At 38.8% G+C, this 17705-nt stretch overlaps 1 protein-coding gene across 4 annotated transcripts in view; it reads right to left on the reverse strand.

Moving 5' to 3' along the window:
- Positions 1-500: 500 nt before the first annotated feature.
- Positions 501-17705, reverse strand: part of ZFX (zinc finger protein X-linked) — a 41593-nt gene continuing 24388 nt past the window's right edge. For 2 of the 4 annotated variants that reach the window (XM_041000194.1, XM_041000182.1), the window contains 5 exons: positions 10078-10227; positions 9390-9533; positions 8562-8708; positions 7884-8024; positions 501-6789 (listed from right to left, as the gene is read on the reverse strand). In XM_041000194.1, the coding sequence (XP_040856128.1) occupies positions 5606-6789; positions 7884-8024; positions 8562-8708; positions 9390-9533; positions 10078-10227 (1766 nt within the window). In that variant the 3' untranslated portion in view covers positions 501-5605. The remainder of the gene's footprint in view (positions 6790-7883; positions 8025-8561; positions 8709-9389; positions 9534-10077; positions 10228-17705) is intronic. The other 2 variants (XM_041000185.1, XM_041000183.1) reach the window with 2 other exon arrangements.

Here is a 17705-nt window from a genome sequence, read left to right on the forward strand (position 1 = left end):
TCCCAGTCTGCCACCCGCATTATAGAGGCCCAAGTACCTGGATTATCATCTGCTGCTTCCTCAGTTGTGCATTAGCAGGAAGCTAGAGCAGAAGTAGAGCAGCAGGGAACACAAACCAAATACTTCGTACTTGATGTGGGCAACCCAAGCGGCAACTTAAACCACTGTGCTAAATGCCTACCCCTAAAAGGTATCTTTCTGAACAGTTAAAGAGAGAAAAAAAACCTTGAAACTATGTCATAATCACTACTTGAAAAGTAAAAATCAGTATGGATAAAACAAATGCACAAGGCTAAAGGCGGAAATGTCACCTATTGCTAGTACTTCTATCAGAGGGCAAGCCAGAATTAGACTAACCTTTATTAAGATGGTACTAGAGAACTCCTCTCTGGCTTCCTGCGTCTCAGCCCAGAAGAGTTACGGAGGCCACTCCATTTCTGTGGTGAGAGACCAACTAGTCTCTGAGGCATGTAATGTGGAAGGTGGGCCCCACACCTTCCAGGGACTGAATGCATCTACATTGGGGGAAAACAAATTGGAGATGATATTCATTTCAGCTGCTCAGTTTTCCAATCTAGCTTTTACCAGAATAAATCACATACTCATTTGATGGGTTCTTGTGTCTATTTTCAATGTGGTTACAGTGTTACAGGGGCAAACCTAATGAAAAGCTCCCAAACTCCAAGAGGTGGCTTGCAGCAAGCAGCTGCCCTTATTTCAAAGAATCTCAGACAAAAATAAACAGCTTGTGCATGTAAAACCAAATGCCAGTATGGAGGACAAGCAGAAACAGCCCTTTCTTGGAATTATAAGACTAGATAACAGCTGTTTTAGTCAATGTGTTCAGGTATTTCTGGGTAATACACATAACTAAATGCCATCCAGAATTCCTAAAATTTCCAATACCAATGTATCCCAGTAGCTTTACACTATCAGCAGGCTACTAACCTTCCAAATCCTTTGTACTCACCAATATCAGCGATAGAAGGAACATGACAGACCAACAGAATAGGCAAAATCAGGGGAAAATAATCGTAGATTTTGGCCTCAAATTTGATGAATTTTTACATCATGAAAGGTCAAAAAATTATTTTAAAATCCAAGTAGGCATAGATGTTATTCCTATGCCCTAAAGTGATGCTTTCCTTGTTGCTAGAAGTGCTGAACTATTGAAGCAGTAAATCATTTCCAGCTTGTAATAACTGGGGAATCGTGACTGAAGTTTCCTCATTTCTATGTGTGCAAGTGTGCATTTGTCCTCATTTCTGTGTGTGCAAGCGTGCATTTGTGTGTATGCCTTTGTCTATAGCCAACACTCCACTAGGGTAACTTAAAACAAAATAGGAATTTATTTACAATAGCAAGGATGTCAAAAATAACAGGAACAATATATAACAAATCCAAGAATTATTTTTATGAAAAAGCCAAACAATATATACACGAAGCAAGATAAAACAAAATTCATAGGGCAAACTTAATTTTGACCTTATCTAAAAAGCTGTAGAATTGTGGCAAAGTGGCTTTCTAGAAATGAATTAACCCTGGGCCAGTTACACACTCACACACAAATACACCAGTCTTTTTCAGTCCTTCTTTTACTAGCTGAATCTTTCTCCGAGTTCTGTTTACCTTTGACGAACGTGACTATGGAAAGGCCATACAAGGTTTAGGAAGTACAGGCTATTTACATGTGCACTGACAGATATATGTATTGACTGGTAGGCTACATATTAAAAAGGGTAAATAAAGCCAAGGCAGGAAGTGTCTGCATCCTATTTACCTTCACTGCTCTAGTTACTTGTTTCTGTGATTTTCTTGTCTATCACACAAAACGTTGCAGCTGTAATCTTTTTAAGCTCCTCAAGTGCTCGAAAATAGTGTTTTTCAAACTTGAGCATGCATTAAATCACTTGAAGGACATGTTAAAACCTGTATTTTGTAATGCCCCATGCCTTGTCTCCCAAAACAGCAAGACTGGGCAGGGGTGAGAATTCGCATCTTTAACAAAGTTCCAAGCAATCAATGCTGCCAGTGCTACCAAGCAACACTGAAAATTACTGCCCTGAAATATCAGAATGGTCATGCTTTTCCTTATAGAAATCCTAAAACGTGTAAGCAACATTGAGATTATCAGCAAAACAGAGTAGCACGTTATCTGTCTGGGATCACCTGTCATTTGCCAGCCCAGATTTTCATCATGAAATGATTCCACATTCTCTTGGTCATTTCCCTAACATTTTGATTACTTATTGTTTCAACCATCAGACAAACACTTGTTCCTACAGGTGACAAACTATGCATAATCTCATCTTTGAAATCAGTAGTGGTGAAACCTATCTGGACTCCTGATAACTTCTACTTAACTTCGGATTTTTACTAGGACAACCACCATCATCTAGTGCTATTAGCATCCTCTGGTGCCCTCTGAACTGGGCACAAGGAGATAACTCAAGGAAAGACTTTTGCAGTGGAAATGGGGCAGCCCCCTCTGAGTAAGTGCACTGTGGATTTGGAAATTTATTCTTAAGTGCTCTCAAAAACACTTCATGCATGGGTAATTTTATCTCTAGGGGATTGGAGATGCTAATAAAATAAATCCTTTATAAAAAGAAAAAAAATCAGTTAAGGACATGCTCATCAAAGGACTCACCAATCACCTCTTAACTTCTCTGCAATATTACTTGCAAATTCACAGGACTGAAATATTATCAGTATTTGCATCCAAGTCACAAAATTCAAAGCAATCAAGCATTTTGCATTCCACTGCTGCATAAAAGGAATTAAGAAAAGGGGTGAAAATAATCGAATGCTTTTGATGCTTATTAGGTTTACAAAAACTGTACATTTTTTTTAAGAAAAAGCATTAACTTAGTATTGGTATCAAATAGACTAAACATTTATTAACAGGAAAATATCTGATTTTTATTTTTGCACGTTATTCTCAAGTACACAATTACAATAATGTCACACATCCCTATATGATTTTCTTTTTATGTATTTTTATACAAAGTATACAGAGGGAGGGTCATACAATATTTAATATTTCTACAGAACAATAACTTATATTATGTCCTTGTAAAAATCTGTACCTCTTTAAAACATTTAACTGAAACATCCATTTTTTAGCTTTGCTAATCAAAATTGTTTTAAGAATTAAAACTAGGTTGTAACTAATGTCAGTACATAACAGTGACTACAATTTCATTTTCTCTTTATACAGACAGATACATTTCATATTCACTTGACCAAACCCTTAAATACCTTTTAAAGGTTTCAATGTTGTGCTTTAAAAAGAAAAGAACTGTGGTAGGATTCCAGATTACATAAGAGAAATATAAAGTATGTAAAGTGTTATGTTATCTTTCAGTTTATTTAAAAATATATAAACGACCCAATCATTTACATTTTCTGAATGTGTACAGATGTTTAAAATTAATAAATTTCTACTTCAAGTGTCTTCTTTTATATCATTTCTGGGGAAAATAAAAATTAAGGGAGATTTGAAAGGTTTTCACAAAAAAACAGAACTTTCAAGAATGTGGGGCAATGACTCATATAGCTGTAAATTAACTACATCAAAGAAAAAAAAGCTTGAATGGGGGCCAAGGAGGCAGAGGAATTCCCTATAGGATAGGCTGGGGAAAACCAATGCCTTGACTTTAACTGGCACTTAGGCTGGAGTTCATAAACAGCCTAAAAAAACCTGACTTAGAATCATACTTAATCAATCCAGCACTTTAGAAGCTTGCCAAACATCAAATATTTGGATTTCTAACTCTAAAAATACATCTCTTGAATACAAATATGGATGGCAAAGAGAAAGATGTGATGTAAGAGCCTAATGGCACAAATGGATGGAGCACCATGATGAGGTGGCAAGGCAGCTATCAAGTGGGAAGAAAATTTCTAAATCTCCCATGATGCGCCAGATACATGTGTGCCAACAGCCAATCTAAGGGACTCCTCCCAAAACTATCCTGTTCTCCAAGTCATCTTAACCAAATTCTAATCAACAGATCATTCTACGAATTTATAACTGATTCAGGCCTATCTGTTAAAGATGCCAACTCACAAAGAAAAACAGAACTGTCAAAGACTTGGTGATGTTCCAAATAAGGCCTCAGACTTTCCTTATACACTTGAAACCCACCTTCATCTTCTAATCAAAGCCAACTTGAGTGTTTTAAAGGTGTTTAAAGTTTGCTAACCTTAACTGTGAAACACAGCAGGCTGCATTTGCCAAGTGTAACTTGTAATTAGCACCAGTTCTCTGGTCCTTAGAGCCATCTCTTTCTCTCTCTCTCTGTCTCCCTCACTTAGTGAGACAGAATTCTCTCTCTCAGGCTTGTCAGAGAGAACTGAAGGAGTTACAGCTGGATACTCATTAGCTTTTCAAAAAAATATAAAGGCATGGAGCTGAAATTGTACGAAAACATTCTATCTAGAAACGTATTAACTTCTATTTTTCAATTACCAAAGATATTTAAAAGAAAATACCTTTACTCTTTAAAAATACTAGTGTCCTTATTTTCCTTCTAATTCTTCACCTGAGTAGTCTCTCTGAAGAGCATGACTTACAAAATGCTCTCTCATGCATCCCTGGATCTTTCATGTTACTGTAAGTTTAATACTTTTCATTATAGATTTTAAACAACTACTACTTGGGGGTTGTGTGTTTAAATATGTAAAATAAGCGATACACACAGATACATGTGTTATATATATATATGCGTGTATATATATAAATCAGGGTACATTTACATATATAAAGTTGCAAAAGATTCTATGAGCCAGGAATTACCTCTAGCAGATTCCAAAATGCAATCCTCGGTAAGTCTCATTATAGCACACAACCATTCCAAGACAAAGCAGCACAGACAGAAGAATCAAATTACAACAGGAGCAAGCCAAATTGCTCAAAAAGGTTTTCTAAAAGCTTACTACACTGACAAAAGATGTAAATAGTCCAAAGAAAGGCAAAAGTGTATTTTGTCTGCTGAACAAAATGAAAAGTAAACACGAACCCAGCCACTGTTCTGTACTCAGCGAAGCCAGGGACACAAAAGCTCAAATGGAAACTTCACTGCTGTATGATCTGAAAATATTAAGACAAGTAAAGGATTTCCATGTTATGAGAGCTAGACCTGACTGTAAAATCTCCCATTGATATTAGTAGATGCCGCTGACAATTCCATTGTGAGAAATCCAGGGGGCGGGGGGGGGGACGAATCAACATGAAAACTTTCAGAATTACCAATCTAAAGTTACCTCAAGTTAATTAAATGGTCTTAGAAGAGTACCATCAAGATAAGCAAGGTAAATATTTAAATAAATATAAAACTTCTAAGATAGAAAAATTCAGTATAGAATCAGGGATTATTTTATTAAAAGCAACAGGTTTGTTGCTGCTTTTCCCCAATTATTAAACAAACTGAATAGAATTCAGAACACACTACTGAACAAAATGTAAAAAACCAAGTCAACTAGAAGCATTAACTCTATTTGTACACAGCGTAAATCAATATACAGTATTATATGTGAACGACACTAATTGGCTTTAAAATTAACTTTCTTCTTCAAGGCCAGTATCTCCGTAGAAGTATCATCAGGGCAGGCCAACTTCTTTATGATGTCGCATAATGTGCTGGTTCTTCTCGGAAGGTCTTCGGAACCCTTTCTTGCAGTACTCACATCGGTGCGGATAGTCTTTTGTGTGAATGGAAATGACGTGCCGTTTAAAGCCGGAGGCGTCTGTAGTGCTATACTCACAGTACTCACACTGATACACTTTCCTGCCACTGTGTGTCTTCATATGCTTTTTAAGCTCATTCTGTTGTCTAAATCCCTTTCTACATCTCTTACACCTAAACGGAAGATCCTTTGTGTGAACTGAGAGAATATGGCGGCTTAGAACAAATGGATCTGCAATCTTAAAGTCACAATGTCTACACTGGTGCATTTTTTTACCCTTGTGGGCAGCCACGTGTTTCTTGAGTTCTGAAGGCCGGTGAAAGCCTTTATCACACATGTCACACTTATGGGGGTAGTCCTTTGTGTGAACTGAGATAATGTGTCGTTTCAAGTCACTTGAGTTCGAACTCTTATGGTCGCAATGCAAACACTGGTGTGTTTTGCTTTCTTGGTGGATAAGAGCATGTTGCTGTACCTCTTTGGTATCCGAAAATGTCAGGAGACAAATGTCACATTTGAATGGCATCTCTTTACTATGTTTAGTTTTCACATGCGTTTTCAAGTTAGAAGAGTCTGCAGACCTGTATTCGCAGTACTGGCATTGGTATGGCTTCTCACCAGTATGGATTCGCATGTGCTTTTTGAGCTCTGATGGATGACGGAAGCCTTTACCACACTCCACACAAATGTGAGGAAAGTTCTTGCTGTGGACTGCCAAAAGGTGGCGATTCAATAACCCTTGTTCAGCTGTCTCATATTCACAGAATTTGCACTTGTGCATTTTGTTGGCTCCTTTTTCCTTATGCACCATTTTGTGAGTAAACAAAGCCCCAGCATGAGAGAAATGCTTTCCACACTCATCACATTCGATGGTTTTCTCCGTCTTGCTGGTCAGCTTGTGACTTTCCATGTGGTTGTGTAAACTTATCTTCTTGTTGGTAGTGTAGTCACAGTCAGTACAGCGGTACTTCTTCTTGGTAAGGTGCTCAGGATGGTTTTTCATGTGCCTTTTCAAGAAACCTCTGGACTTAAACTTCTTTCCACAAATCATGCAAGGATAGACAGTCAGGGGATGTCCATCAGGGCCAATAATTATTGCTAAGAAAGGAAAAAAAGGGTGCATGAATGATCACACCAAGCACTGTTTTGATTTCTTCAAGTGCCCTGAACAATATTAGCCAGATTCCTAAGTTAAGCTATTTGCTATTAACACTCCTTTTACCATTTTTCCACATATGAAACACAGCCACTTAGTTAGGAAGAGCAATTTGTCTGGAAACATCATTCAGTAGAACTGTAACAACTTGCTCCCTCCAGATTAATAAAATTAATGAGTAGATATATAACTTCTATCAAGTAATATTTAAACCTGCATCAATTTAGCAACCTGTGGGCAATTATTTATAAAATTTGTAATCACGGGGCTGGTGTTGTGGTGCAAATTAAGCTGCCACCTGGGACACCAGCATCCCATATGGACACCAGTTCGGGTTATGACTGCTCTACTTCTGATCCAGTTCCCCATTAACGTGCTTGGGAAAGCAGCAAAAGATGGCCCAAATGCTTGGGCCCCTGCCATCCAGCCAGGACACATGGATGATAGAGTTCCTGGCTCCTGGCTACGGCTCAGCCCCCTGGCCACTGACTATTCAGGGAACCAGTTGGCAGAACTTCTCTCTCAAAGTACCTGTCACTTTACCTTTCAAATAAATCTTGGGAAAAAAAAAAAGTCTGCAATCAAAATGTCTGATTTGGTTATTCCAAAAACCACAATTTATGCTAATTTACAGTAAAGACTAAATACAGCCATGAATTCTTAATATGCGAATCAGTAACACAAATAGACAAGGAATTATGTTACATGAAGTACTTAACCTGTCGCTCGGTAAATTATGTCTGCTTTAAACTGACATAATTGGATTTGTTAAATATATAAGCTAATGCTTGTATCATTTTTTTCATTTCCATAAAAATCACCCGTTTTCAATTTTCTTCATCCATAGCTGATCTATTTTTTTTTCCTAAATCAATCATTCATGAATATCACTGTATTCTGAAAATTATATTCTCAAATTCAATACACAGAAGATACAAGTGGCCTAGTAGCTAAAATGCCATTGCTACACCCCTGTGAATACATTCTAGGGTTTCATCTGAAAACTCACTGTGCCTTGGAACATGTGTGCCCTCACCTGTTTGGTACTGCCTGGAATCAGGTCTTCTCCTTTTCTTTGGTTTTTGTTTAGCCAGTCTGCCGAGGCCAGCAGACTCATCTATGTGCAAGAGGGCACTGGCAGTGCCATTCCGGTTTTCAATTCCATCAGAATTATTACCTAACAATGTGCATTAAAAAACAAAATTATACAGTATTATAAATTATAAAGAATTAGGAATTCTTTCTTAATTACAACAATGAAAAGTAAGCCATGATACTCATGAATGACAGAAAGTTCTCACTCTAGGTAATGGGTTTTATGAGCACATTTATCATATAGTGAGACCATAGGGAATGCCTAGTTTTCAAAGCTAATAAAAACATTTCGCATTTTGCCCCATGGATTCTCTCATTGTCTCCCAAAACTGTAAAGTCATGGGTCACATATAATCAAGAAAACTTTGAGCTTGAAAGCCTGTGTATTTCTCACAGTACTTCCTTCTACATAATATACACATGAAGGAAATTCTTGTTACAAATAAAGACATAGAGTAGACTTTTATAGGCTTCTTCTGCTCTTGTGCAAATCAAATAATCCTTACAGGTTATTAGTATCTGAGATTTCTGAAATCTAAAACCACAGAAAATGTTTTCCAATCATGAACTGAGTGTTCTAAGACCAGCTCAATCAATCTTTAGCTGCTCTGTGACTTACCATAAGCCGCTGCCCATGCAATTGGCATAAAGGTTTTGATTTCATTGTCATCTATTTGCTGTTCATGTACGGCTGCAGCGGCAGCTGCAGCATCCTCCTCTCCTACAATCACTTCCATATAGACTTCATCAGCAATTTCAGCAACATCTACAAATAGAAGAGCATAAAAATCGTTGTGACCAGGTTTACAGAGATCACAGCAAATATATTTTTATGCAAAATTAATAAATAAAAAGAAAAGGGCCTGGTGTTGCAGTGGGTTACAACACAGTCTATAGCACCGGCATCCTATACGGGCGCCAGCAGTCCTGGCTGCTCCACTTGTCATCCAGTTCCTTGCTAATACACCTGGGAAGACAGTGAAGGAGGACTCAAGTCTTTGGGTCCCTGCACCCACGTGGAAGACCCAAAAGCTGCTGGCTCCTGGCTTCATCCTGGTCCAGCCTCAGCCATTGTAGCCATTTAGGGAGTGCACCAGCAGATGGAAAACTTCTCTTTCTCCCTCTCTTAGTAACTCTGCCTTTCAATTAACTAAAATAAATCTTTTAAAAAGATTAAATAGAAAAAAGGAAAAAATATTACAAACCTAGTGCAGCTTTCATGTAGTAACTACATAAAAGATATTTGTTGACTGAACATTTATTTCTTGGCTTTCACTATAACTGCTGTTAAGGCCATATTCTAAACACATAGTCACTGAGACGTCCCTGAGAATATGGCAGCATGATAATATCTAAAATAATGCTATTTGTTTCCTTCAAATAGTGACGATTTTTAAAAAAGAGCTGTAAAAATCTTTTTTCCCCTACAAAAATGCCACCCACTTACTTAAATCTTCATCTTCTTGTTGAGAGTCGTTGACAGTCATATAAACCATCTTTTCCCTAGGAACACGAATACTGTTGTTCTGATCAAGTAGCTCAACTCCATGATCATTTTCTGGCTCACTTTCCACAATGTCTACAGTTCCACCTATAGGGAAGAAGATAGATAGCTCCAAGAATTTATCTGAAAACCTCATTTAGACTTTCTCCTTTTACATACTTTATTACTATATTGGAATTCTTCTTAAAGTTATCTTCAAGGGCCGGCATGTGTGGTACAGTGGGATAAGTTGCTTGCAACGCTGGCATACCATATGAACACCTGTTCGAGTCCCAGCTGCTCCACTTTAAATCCAGCTCTACGCTAATGCACCTAGGAAACCAATGGAAGACGTCCTCAGAGTGTGGGCCCCAGCTACCCACAGGGAAACCTGGATGGAGCTCCTGGCTCCCAGCTTTAGCCTGGCCCAGCCCTGGCTGTCACAGACATTTAGAGAGTAAACCAATGGATGCTAGAGACCTTTGTGGCTTTCCTCTGTCACTCTACCTTTCAAACATACCATCTTTTTTCTTTTTTTTTTTTAAGTTATGTTCAGAAAATATTTCAAGCATTCTCAATCTAAATAGCCCAAAAGTAATCAGGTTCAAATATTTGCATCAGGATGTATAATGTGCTAAAGGTTTCCTATTACCTAAGTCATCCTCTCCAGGGTCAGCTTTAAAAATGTACACCTTGATGACTTCAGGGCAAGTGCCGTCCACTTTACAAGGATCAATTTCCGACTCTGCGTCCATGGGCATTCCAGAGGAACCATCGTGTTCTATTTTCCCAGCATCATCCACTAAACAGGCAGGAAATATATCACAAATGATAATAGTAGATACTTAAAATGTCACTGCTTTCAAAAGTCCTTTACAAGTAAAATTTCTAAGCCAATTCATGTAAAATTGGATAATTTTGCATAGAAAAGTAATACACTTATAAAGACTTCTAAAAATGGGATGTTACTAAAGCAAAAATCACTAAATAGAGGAAACTTCTGGTAGCCCAGAAAAAGATTAAGTAACAAAAGAACACAGTCTTTCCTCAAACTTCAACTAAAAACACTCCTAAACTATTCTTCTAATACTTGAAAAGACCTTTAAAGGAAATCTTCATGTAAATTTTGCAGGAGTACTACTACATGGTCACTAAAACTCTTGAATATCATTTAATGCAATCTATTTTCATTAGAAAACACATTTACAGATAAAAAATGAGCATCAGAAAGGTGTATGTACTGAAATGAGACAGCCAGAGGCAATTCTAATTCACTCTGCTTAAACTAAAAACCCCATACACATGTAACTCCTACATATGCAGATGCATACACACACACACACACACACACACACACACACACACACACACAAACACACATGTTAGTTTATGACAACAGTGAATCTAAGTCCTTACTGGCAAGTGCAGCAATATGTGATTTCAAACATATTCTCATCTACCTATTACCTTTCTTACTGAAGGTTCATTATGTTATATTATATATAAAAAAAAAAGACTAAATGATTCCCAGTAGTAGTAACTTTGGGGCTATACAACAAAAATCACATTTTTTTAAAGCTTTGTAAAAGCAGCCAAGGAAAACTGTTATTGTAATTGAGACTCAGAAAGTAAATCACATGGAAATATTAACAAAAAATAAAATAAAATAAAATATTCTGAGGCCAGGCATGACAAATCAATTGGCTAATCGTCACCCTGGCAAACGCTGGTATTCCATAGGGGTGCGGACTCACGTCCTGGCTGCTCCACTTCCCATCCAGCTCCCTGTTCATGGCTTGGGAAAGCAGTCGAGGATGGCCCAAAGCCTTGGGACCCTATACCCGCGTGGGAGACCTGGAAGAAGCTCCTGGCTCCAGGCTTCGGATTGGCTCAGCTCCTGCCCTTGCGACCATTTGGGGAGTGAACCAGCAGACTGAAGATCTTTCTTTCTCTCCTTCTCTCTGTAAATACTTATCTTTCCAATAAAAATAAATAAATCCTAACAAAAAAAAAAATCTTCCTTCTAACCTATTACATTGCAATGGACATCCATTCCAACATATATTCACTTTCAAAACCACACATGCCACTTAAAAATATGCTTGCTGATGAATTAAACTTTTGCCTTGCAAAAGTTAAGGGGAATTAAAATCAAGGATAACTTATAGGGGGGAAAAAAGCGAAAGCTTATGTATATACTAAGATGATACAACAGTTAAACTCTCTAGTACAATCTTGAATAATACATGTATATGGAACATGAAGAGAAGCAGAGACAGAAATAACGGACCAACATTGCACTGTGTGCTCTGACAGCTGCCATGGAAACAAAAGAGGCTAGCACACTCACATGGGGAGCGTGAAAAGGGCATTTACTTCAGGTGAAGGATTCAGCAGGGATAAAGGTAAAGACAAGAAATGCACAATGGGTAGGAATGCTCCATACTGCAGGGCTGCAAAGTTAACCACAGCAGAGGGCATAGCAGCAAATACGGTCCACCACTAAGCCGAGGTCAGGTCACACAGGGCCTTATGCATACATCAGGAAGAAAGGCTCAGACTTGATCCTGGTAGGCCAGAGATTTCTCTATCTGGTCAAGTGTCAAAATCTGTTAGAGGACTTCAGAAACACTGGCTGCAGCACAGCAGTTCCACAGAATCAGAAACTACAGAGGTGAGATCTGACACACACACAGACATTATCAGAGGGTCCCTACGCCTGGAATTCTGATGAGTAGGTATTTTAGAATACCTACTGTCAGTGATGGGGAGACTTTTAAGCAGACAATGACAAGGTGTTAGATCCAAAGGTGGCAAGACATGAAGCAGGGAGAACACTTCCAAGTCTACTGCAATAATGCAGGTAACCAGGCACAAAGTCTTGAATCAGAAAGCAGCAGCAAAGCTTGAGCTCGCAACCCATCTTGAAACTAATGAGGACAGGACTTGGGGTCCACCTGAAACCAAAAGTGACCAGGGAGTCGAGGATAATCCTGGGATTTGACTCAGGTGAACGAGTGGGCTAGTAGTGAGGAAAGGGATCTTAAGTTCACAAGAACAACATTTCCAATAGCGCTCAGTGCCAGTGCTTGCTGCTCACACTGCACTCAGCCTCTGCACTCCCCATGACTCACTATGCTGTCACCATCTGGGTTCTTACGCCTATCATTCCTGGTTGATACTACCGTGACACACAGTATATGCGCTGAACCAATAATTCAGTGAAAGACTGAGACTTGGAGCAAACTGCTAAATACTTGAGTTTGAAAGGACTTGAGGGTGGACACACGGATTTGGAAGCCATCATCTTTGTGTTAACACCACACAGTGAGAACATACAGTGTGAATGAAGAGAGTGTGCTAAGGACAGTCCTGGGACCTACCAAAGTGTAAGAGTTCAGAAAGCCAGGCCTGGTACAGTAGCCTAAAGGCATTGCCTTGCATGCTCCAGCATCCCATATGGGCATGAGTTTGTGTCCCAGCTGCTCCATTTCCCATCCAGCTCCCTGCCTGAGGCCTGGGAAAACAGTAAAGGATGACCCAAAGCCTTGGGACCCTGCATCAGTGTGGGAGACCCAGAAGAAGCTCCTGGCTCCTGGCTTTGGACTGGCCCAACTCGAGCTGTTGCAGCCACTTGGGGAGTGAACCAATGGATGGAAGATCTTTCTCTCTGTATCTCCTTCTCTCTATAAATCTGCCTTTCCAATAAGAATAAATAAATCTTTTTTAAAAAGTTCACAAAGCCCAGGAGAACAGAAGGTTGGAACATTTGGTGGCAGGGCATTACAGAAGCCGGGGAGTGAAATTCTAGCAATTCTAGGAAAGCACAGGGCACAAATGTAGCAGGCACACAAGTCAGGGAAGGCTGTCCAGACTGATTTTTTTGGTGAAAAGCTAGGGGTCCAAGAGATCAATAGAAGGTGTGAATTTCTTCAAGTATAGTTGTAATAAGGAGGACAAAGAGATCTTAATTACAATGGGTTGCAGGAGGAAGGACTTTTTTGTTCGATTGACGAAATTGATGGGGCCCAATGCTGTGGCATAGTGGAAAAAGCCTCCGCATGTACACTCAATATCCCATATGGGTGCTGGTTCAAATCCAGGTACTGTACTTCTGATCCGCTCCCTGTTAATATACCTGGCCAAGCAGGTGAGCACAGCCCAAGGACTTGTGCTCCTACACCCACTTTAGCCCAACCCAGACTACTGTCACCATATGAGGTGTCAATCAGCGGATAGAGGATCTCTCTCCTCCCTCATTCTGCCTTCCAGATAAACACTTTAAAAATAACAACAAAAAGCTAAATTATTTCCTTAAGGGTGATCTGGAATTTCAAACTGGAGTAGAATTAGAAGAATGAAGATATCACCAAACAAGGCAGAACAGTTCAGAAAAAAAAAATCTGCAACATCTTCAGAGAACTCATCTCTGAATAGTGTGATGCTGTTGGGGAAGTTGGCCTCTTTCAGCAAGGTTTGTCAAAACCAATTCTAATAGCTACTGGAAAATCAAATGTCCTTGAGTTTACAAAGAACTAGGCTAGGCTTGTTGTTTCTGCATGTTATTTTGTTAGTACCTTCAGAAAATCTTTGATGATTGAAAAACCTGATCATTTCAGAGCTTGCAAATGTCATGCCTTTCCTATAATGTGAGGTAAAAGATGTTTGCTCTTATAAATGTATAGGAAAACGGATTTCAGATATACAGGCTTGTCTGATAGCAAAACAATTGTATTATTAGACAAAAGTGAAATTCATCTTCAGATTGCATCTTGAAAATTTGTTCTGCTAATTCAACCTATGAAATTCAGAATTATTACTAAGAATAATACGAAATGTCAGAGAAACAATTTATTTTAAAAACCACTTTGATGGTCCTGTTAAGTACTCAAAATTTCACTGATTTTTAAAGCTACTAATAAAAATGAATTTCTAAAAGCAAAGGAGGCTTTGATAAAAGTGAGTCATTGTACATTTGATTTCTGCTTAAATACCTTCTTCTAAACAGCAATGAAAAACTAGAACTTTAGAATAGGGCTTCTCCAAAGTAGAAGAGTATAATTTCTGGAAATTAAGATTACTTCCAATGATAACTACCATTTGCATGGCATTTTGCAATTTCCTTTGTTTCAATGTAGTTTTTATTTCATTTGATTCTCATGTTTTCCAGATAAAGAAATCAATGCTCTGAAATGAGGCACAATTTGCTCATAGTGAGCATGCTACCAAGGCTTACCTACGTGAGGAGGGGCCTGTCTTTAGAACCCAGACATTTATTTCCATCTGCAAAATTTTCTTCATTTATTTTTTAAGTTGAAAGACAAAACCTCTCTGTTGGTTCACTCTCCAAATGCCTTCAACAGCCAGGGCTGGGTCTTCAACATGGGCCATCGCCTGCTATCTCCCAGGATTGACAGCAGCATGAAGCTGGAGTCAGGAGCCAGAGCCAGGAACTCAATGCAGACACTTCCAAGTGGCATGTGAACACCTTCATCTATAGCCTAAATACCCGTTCCAAATTCCTTTCCCATCTTTTTGTATTCTTAAAAAGTAAAATTATCATCAATTTCTTCCAGGTTTATATAATACTCTTTACATCTCATTTAGTACTTTTAAATCTGAAAACTTAAAATGAAAATATGACTTATCAACAATCTCACTGGTAATAGCAAAGCTACAATAAGATACTTATATAGACATGTATCATGCTGCTTCAAAAAAGCCTCAGAAAAATGTCCTTGAGAGTGATAACTAGAGAGTAATTTGCAATGAGAATAGACATTGCAATATCTAAAAATACAGTTCATTAAGATTGCTGAGAATGCAACAGCTTCAAGAAAACTTATGGGGAGGGACTAGATGAAGAACATTCCACCTCAAGTTAACTGTCAAAGGAAAGTTGATTTAATAGCAAAATTTTGCATAACTGAGCTGGTTCTTTCATGGCAAACACTGTACCATGGCATACATACTGAACAAGGAATGATGGCTGCCACGATGAATAGTGATAAACATTTACTGATTGTATTTCATTATCTTCAAGCACAAAGCCACGGCCCTCAGCATACTTCACTTTGCACAACACCCTTGTGTTTTGTTAATCTCACCTCTCTAAGCTTCTAGACCCATTTCACCAAAATTTTGCCAAGATGTATCTGTATTCCTCCCACCCACATGTGAGGACTCGGTTGCAGTTCTCACTTCCTGAGTCATAGCTGTTGTGTGGGCATTCTGGGAAGGAATCAGCAGATGAGCACTTTCACAAATAGTAAAAATAAATATACTACTGTTGGATCTGTACTAGCATTTCATTTTCTCTAAATCAACACAAAGAGACATCTTGAGGCCAGCATTATGGCACATCAGGTTAAGCTACTCCCTGTGAGGTTGGCTCACTGTCGGTCACTGTAGTCATTTCAGGATGGAAGGTCTCTCTAATAAAATCTTTAAAATAGGGCCCAGCACAGTAGCCAAGTGACTAAAGTCCTCGCCTTGCATGCGCCAAGATCCTATATGGGCACCGGTTCATATCCCGGCTGCTCTACTTCCCATCCAGCTCCCTGTCTGTGGCCTGAGAAAGCAGACGAAGATGCTCCAAAACCTTGGGACCCTGCACCACATGGGAAATCCAAAAGAAGCTCCTGGCTGCAGATCAGCTCAGCTCCAGCCATTGCAGCTACCTGAGAAGTGAACCAGTAGATGGAAGATCTTCCTGTCTATGTAAGTTCCCACTTTCTAATAAGAATAAATAAATCTTAAAAAAAAAAAAAGTAACAATAAGAGATCTTGGAAATGGTTCCACCTGCCATGGCAACACAATATGGGCACTGATTCAAATCCCAGCTGCTCCACTTCCAATTTAGCTTCCTGGCAAACTTGCTGGGGAAAGCAGTGGAAAATGGGGCACAAGTACTGTGGAAAACACCTATGAAGTACCTGGCTTCAGCCTGGCCCAGCCTTGGCCAATGTTGTCACTTTGAGTCAACCAGCAGATGGTAGGTTAACTTTGCCTTCCAAATAAATCTTAAGAGAGAGAGAGAGAGAGAGAAAGGAAAAGAAGACAGCTCCACCATTCTTCATTTACTCAAATGTTCCCCTCTTCAGATTACTCAGTAGTTCATTTATCTTCCCCAAGTTAATAAAAGCAAAACCTCTCCCCTGTTTTCTCAGAAAATACTCCTAGCCAGTCTTCCTATTAAAACAAAAAGCTAGTCACCTTCCTGTCCACAGGAAGGAATCTCCTTTTCCTACTAAGTAAAAATGTAAGCAGCCTGGCAATGACCTCCAGCCAAATCACTTCCTACCTTCAGTCCTGTGTGCCCCAGAAGCTCCCACAGTATTCCAGGCACTCAAACTGAAGCAATGGTTTTTTTTTCTTTTTTTAACTTTCGTTCCTTTATGATTCCTCAAACTTTAAACAACATATTGGTGTGGAAATGATATTTTTTAATACTGAAGAAACATTTTTTCAAAGTATTTTTAAAACATAAAAATAAGAAATTAAAATAAGAAATTAAAATGTGCTCAAAATCCCACTGACAGAAACTATCATTAAACATTTTGCTATACATAAAAATTTTTAATGAAAGTTAAAAATCACAACATGCTACGTTTAAAAAAAACCACTGTTCTAGAATCTACTTGAAGTCAACCACAAAACAACTTTAATTCTGTTTCCATTTTATTCATTCCCCAAGACTTGGCGATTTGCCTCTAATACTAACACTTACATAGCTAAATATGGCTATACACACACACACACACACACCTCATGTTAAAGTCATGACTGAGCCGAAGTAGACCTTTCCTGCTATTTCCCAATCTTCTCTTTCCTACATTCTCCTGAAACTTCTGATACCATCTCCTCATCCTCTCCATCGCAGACCTCACTGCTTACTTCTCACAGTGCAAATGAAACAATCAGAAGAGAACATTCAATGACTACCACATCTACCAACATATCAGCAGCTAAATGCAAAAATGTCATTTCTTTGCCCATTACCACAAACCATTTGCATTTCTACTCAGTTCCAACCCTCTTCATACAGCACCCCCCACCCACTGTCTCCTTACACCCTTTGCTGGATCATTCTTATCAACATGTACAAAAAAGACTCAATCTTACTGTTCCACCACCTCTATTTTTCCCAAATCAAATCTTTCCAATATCCTCTAAACTCACTCTAGTCCAGTCTTTTCTCCATTCATGACTCCACCAAAATGTCTGTTAAAGTCACCCATAACTGAGTCTCAGCTTTCAAGTGGCCTGTTCTAGCAGCA

This window comes from Ochotona curzoniae, unplaced genomic scaffold, assembly GCF_017591425.1.
Source record: "Ochotona curzoniae isolate NIBS_2020 unplaced genomic scaffold, NIBS_Ocur_1.0 contig_1274, whole genome shotgun sequence".
Classification (NCBI taxonomy): Eukaryota; Metazoa; Chordata; class Mammalia; order Lagomorpha; family Ochotonidae; genus Ochotona; species Ochotona curzoniae.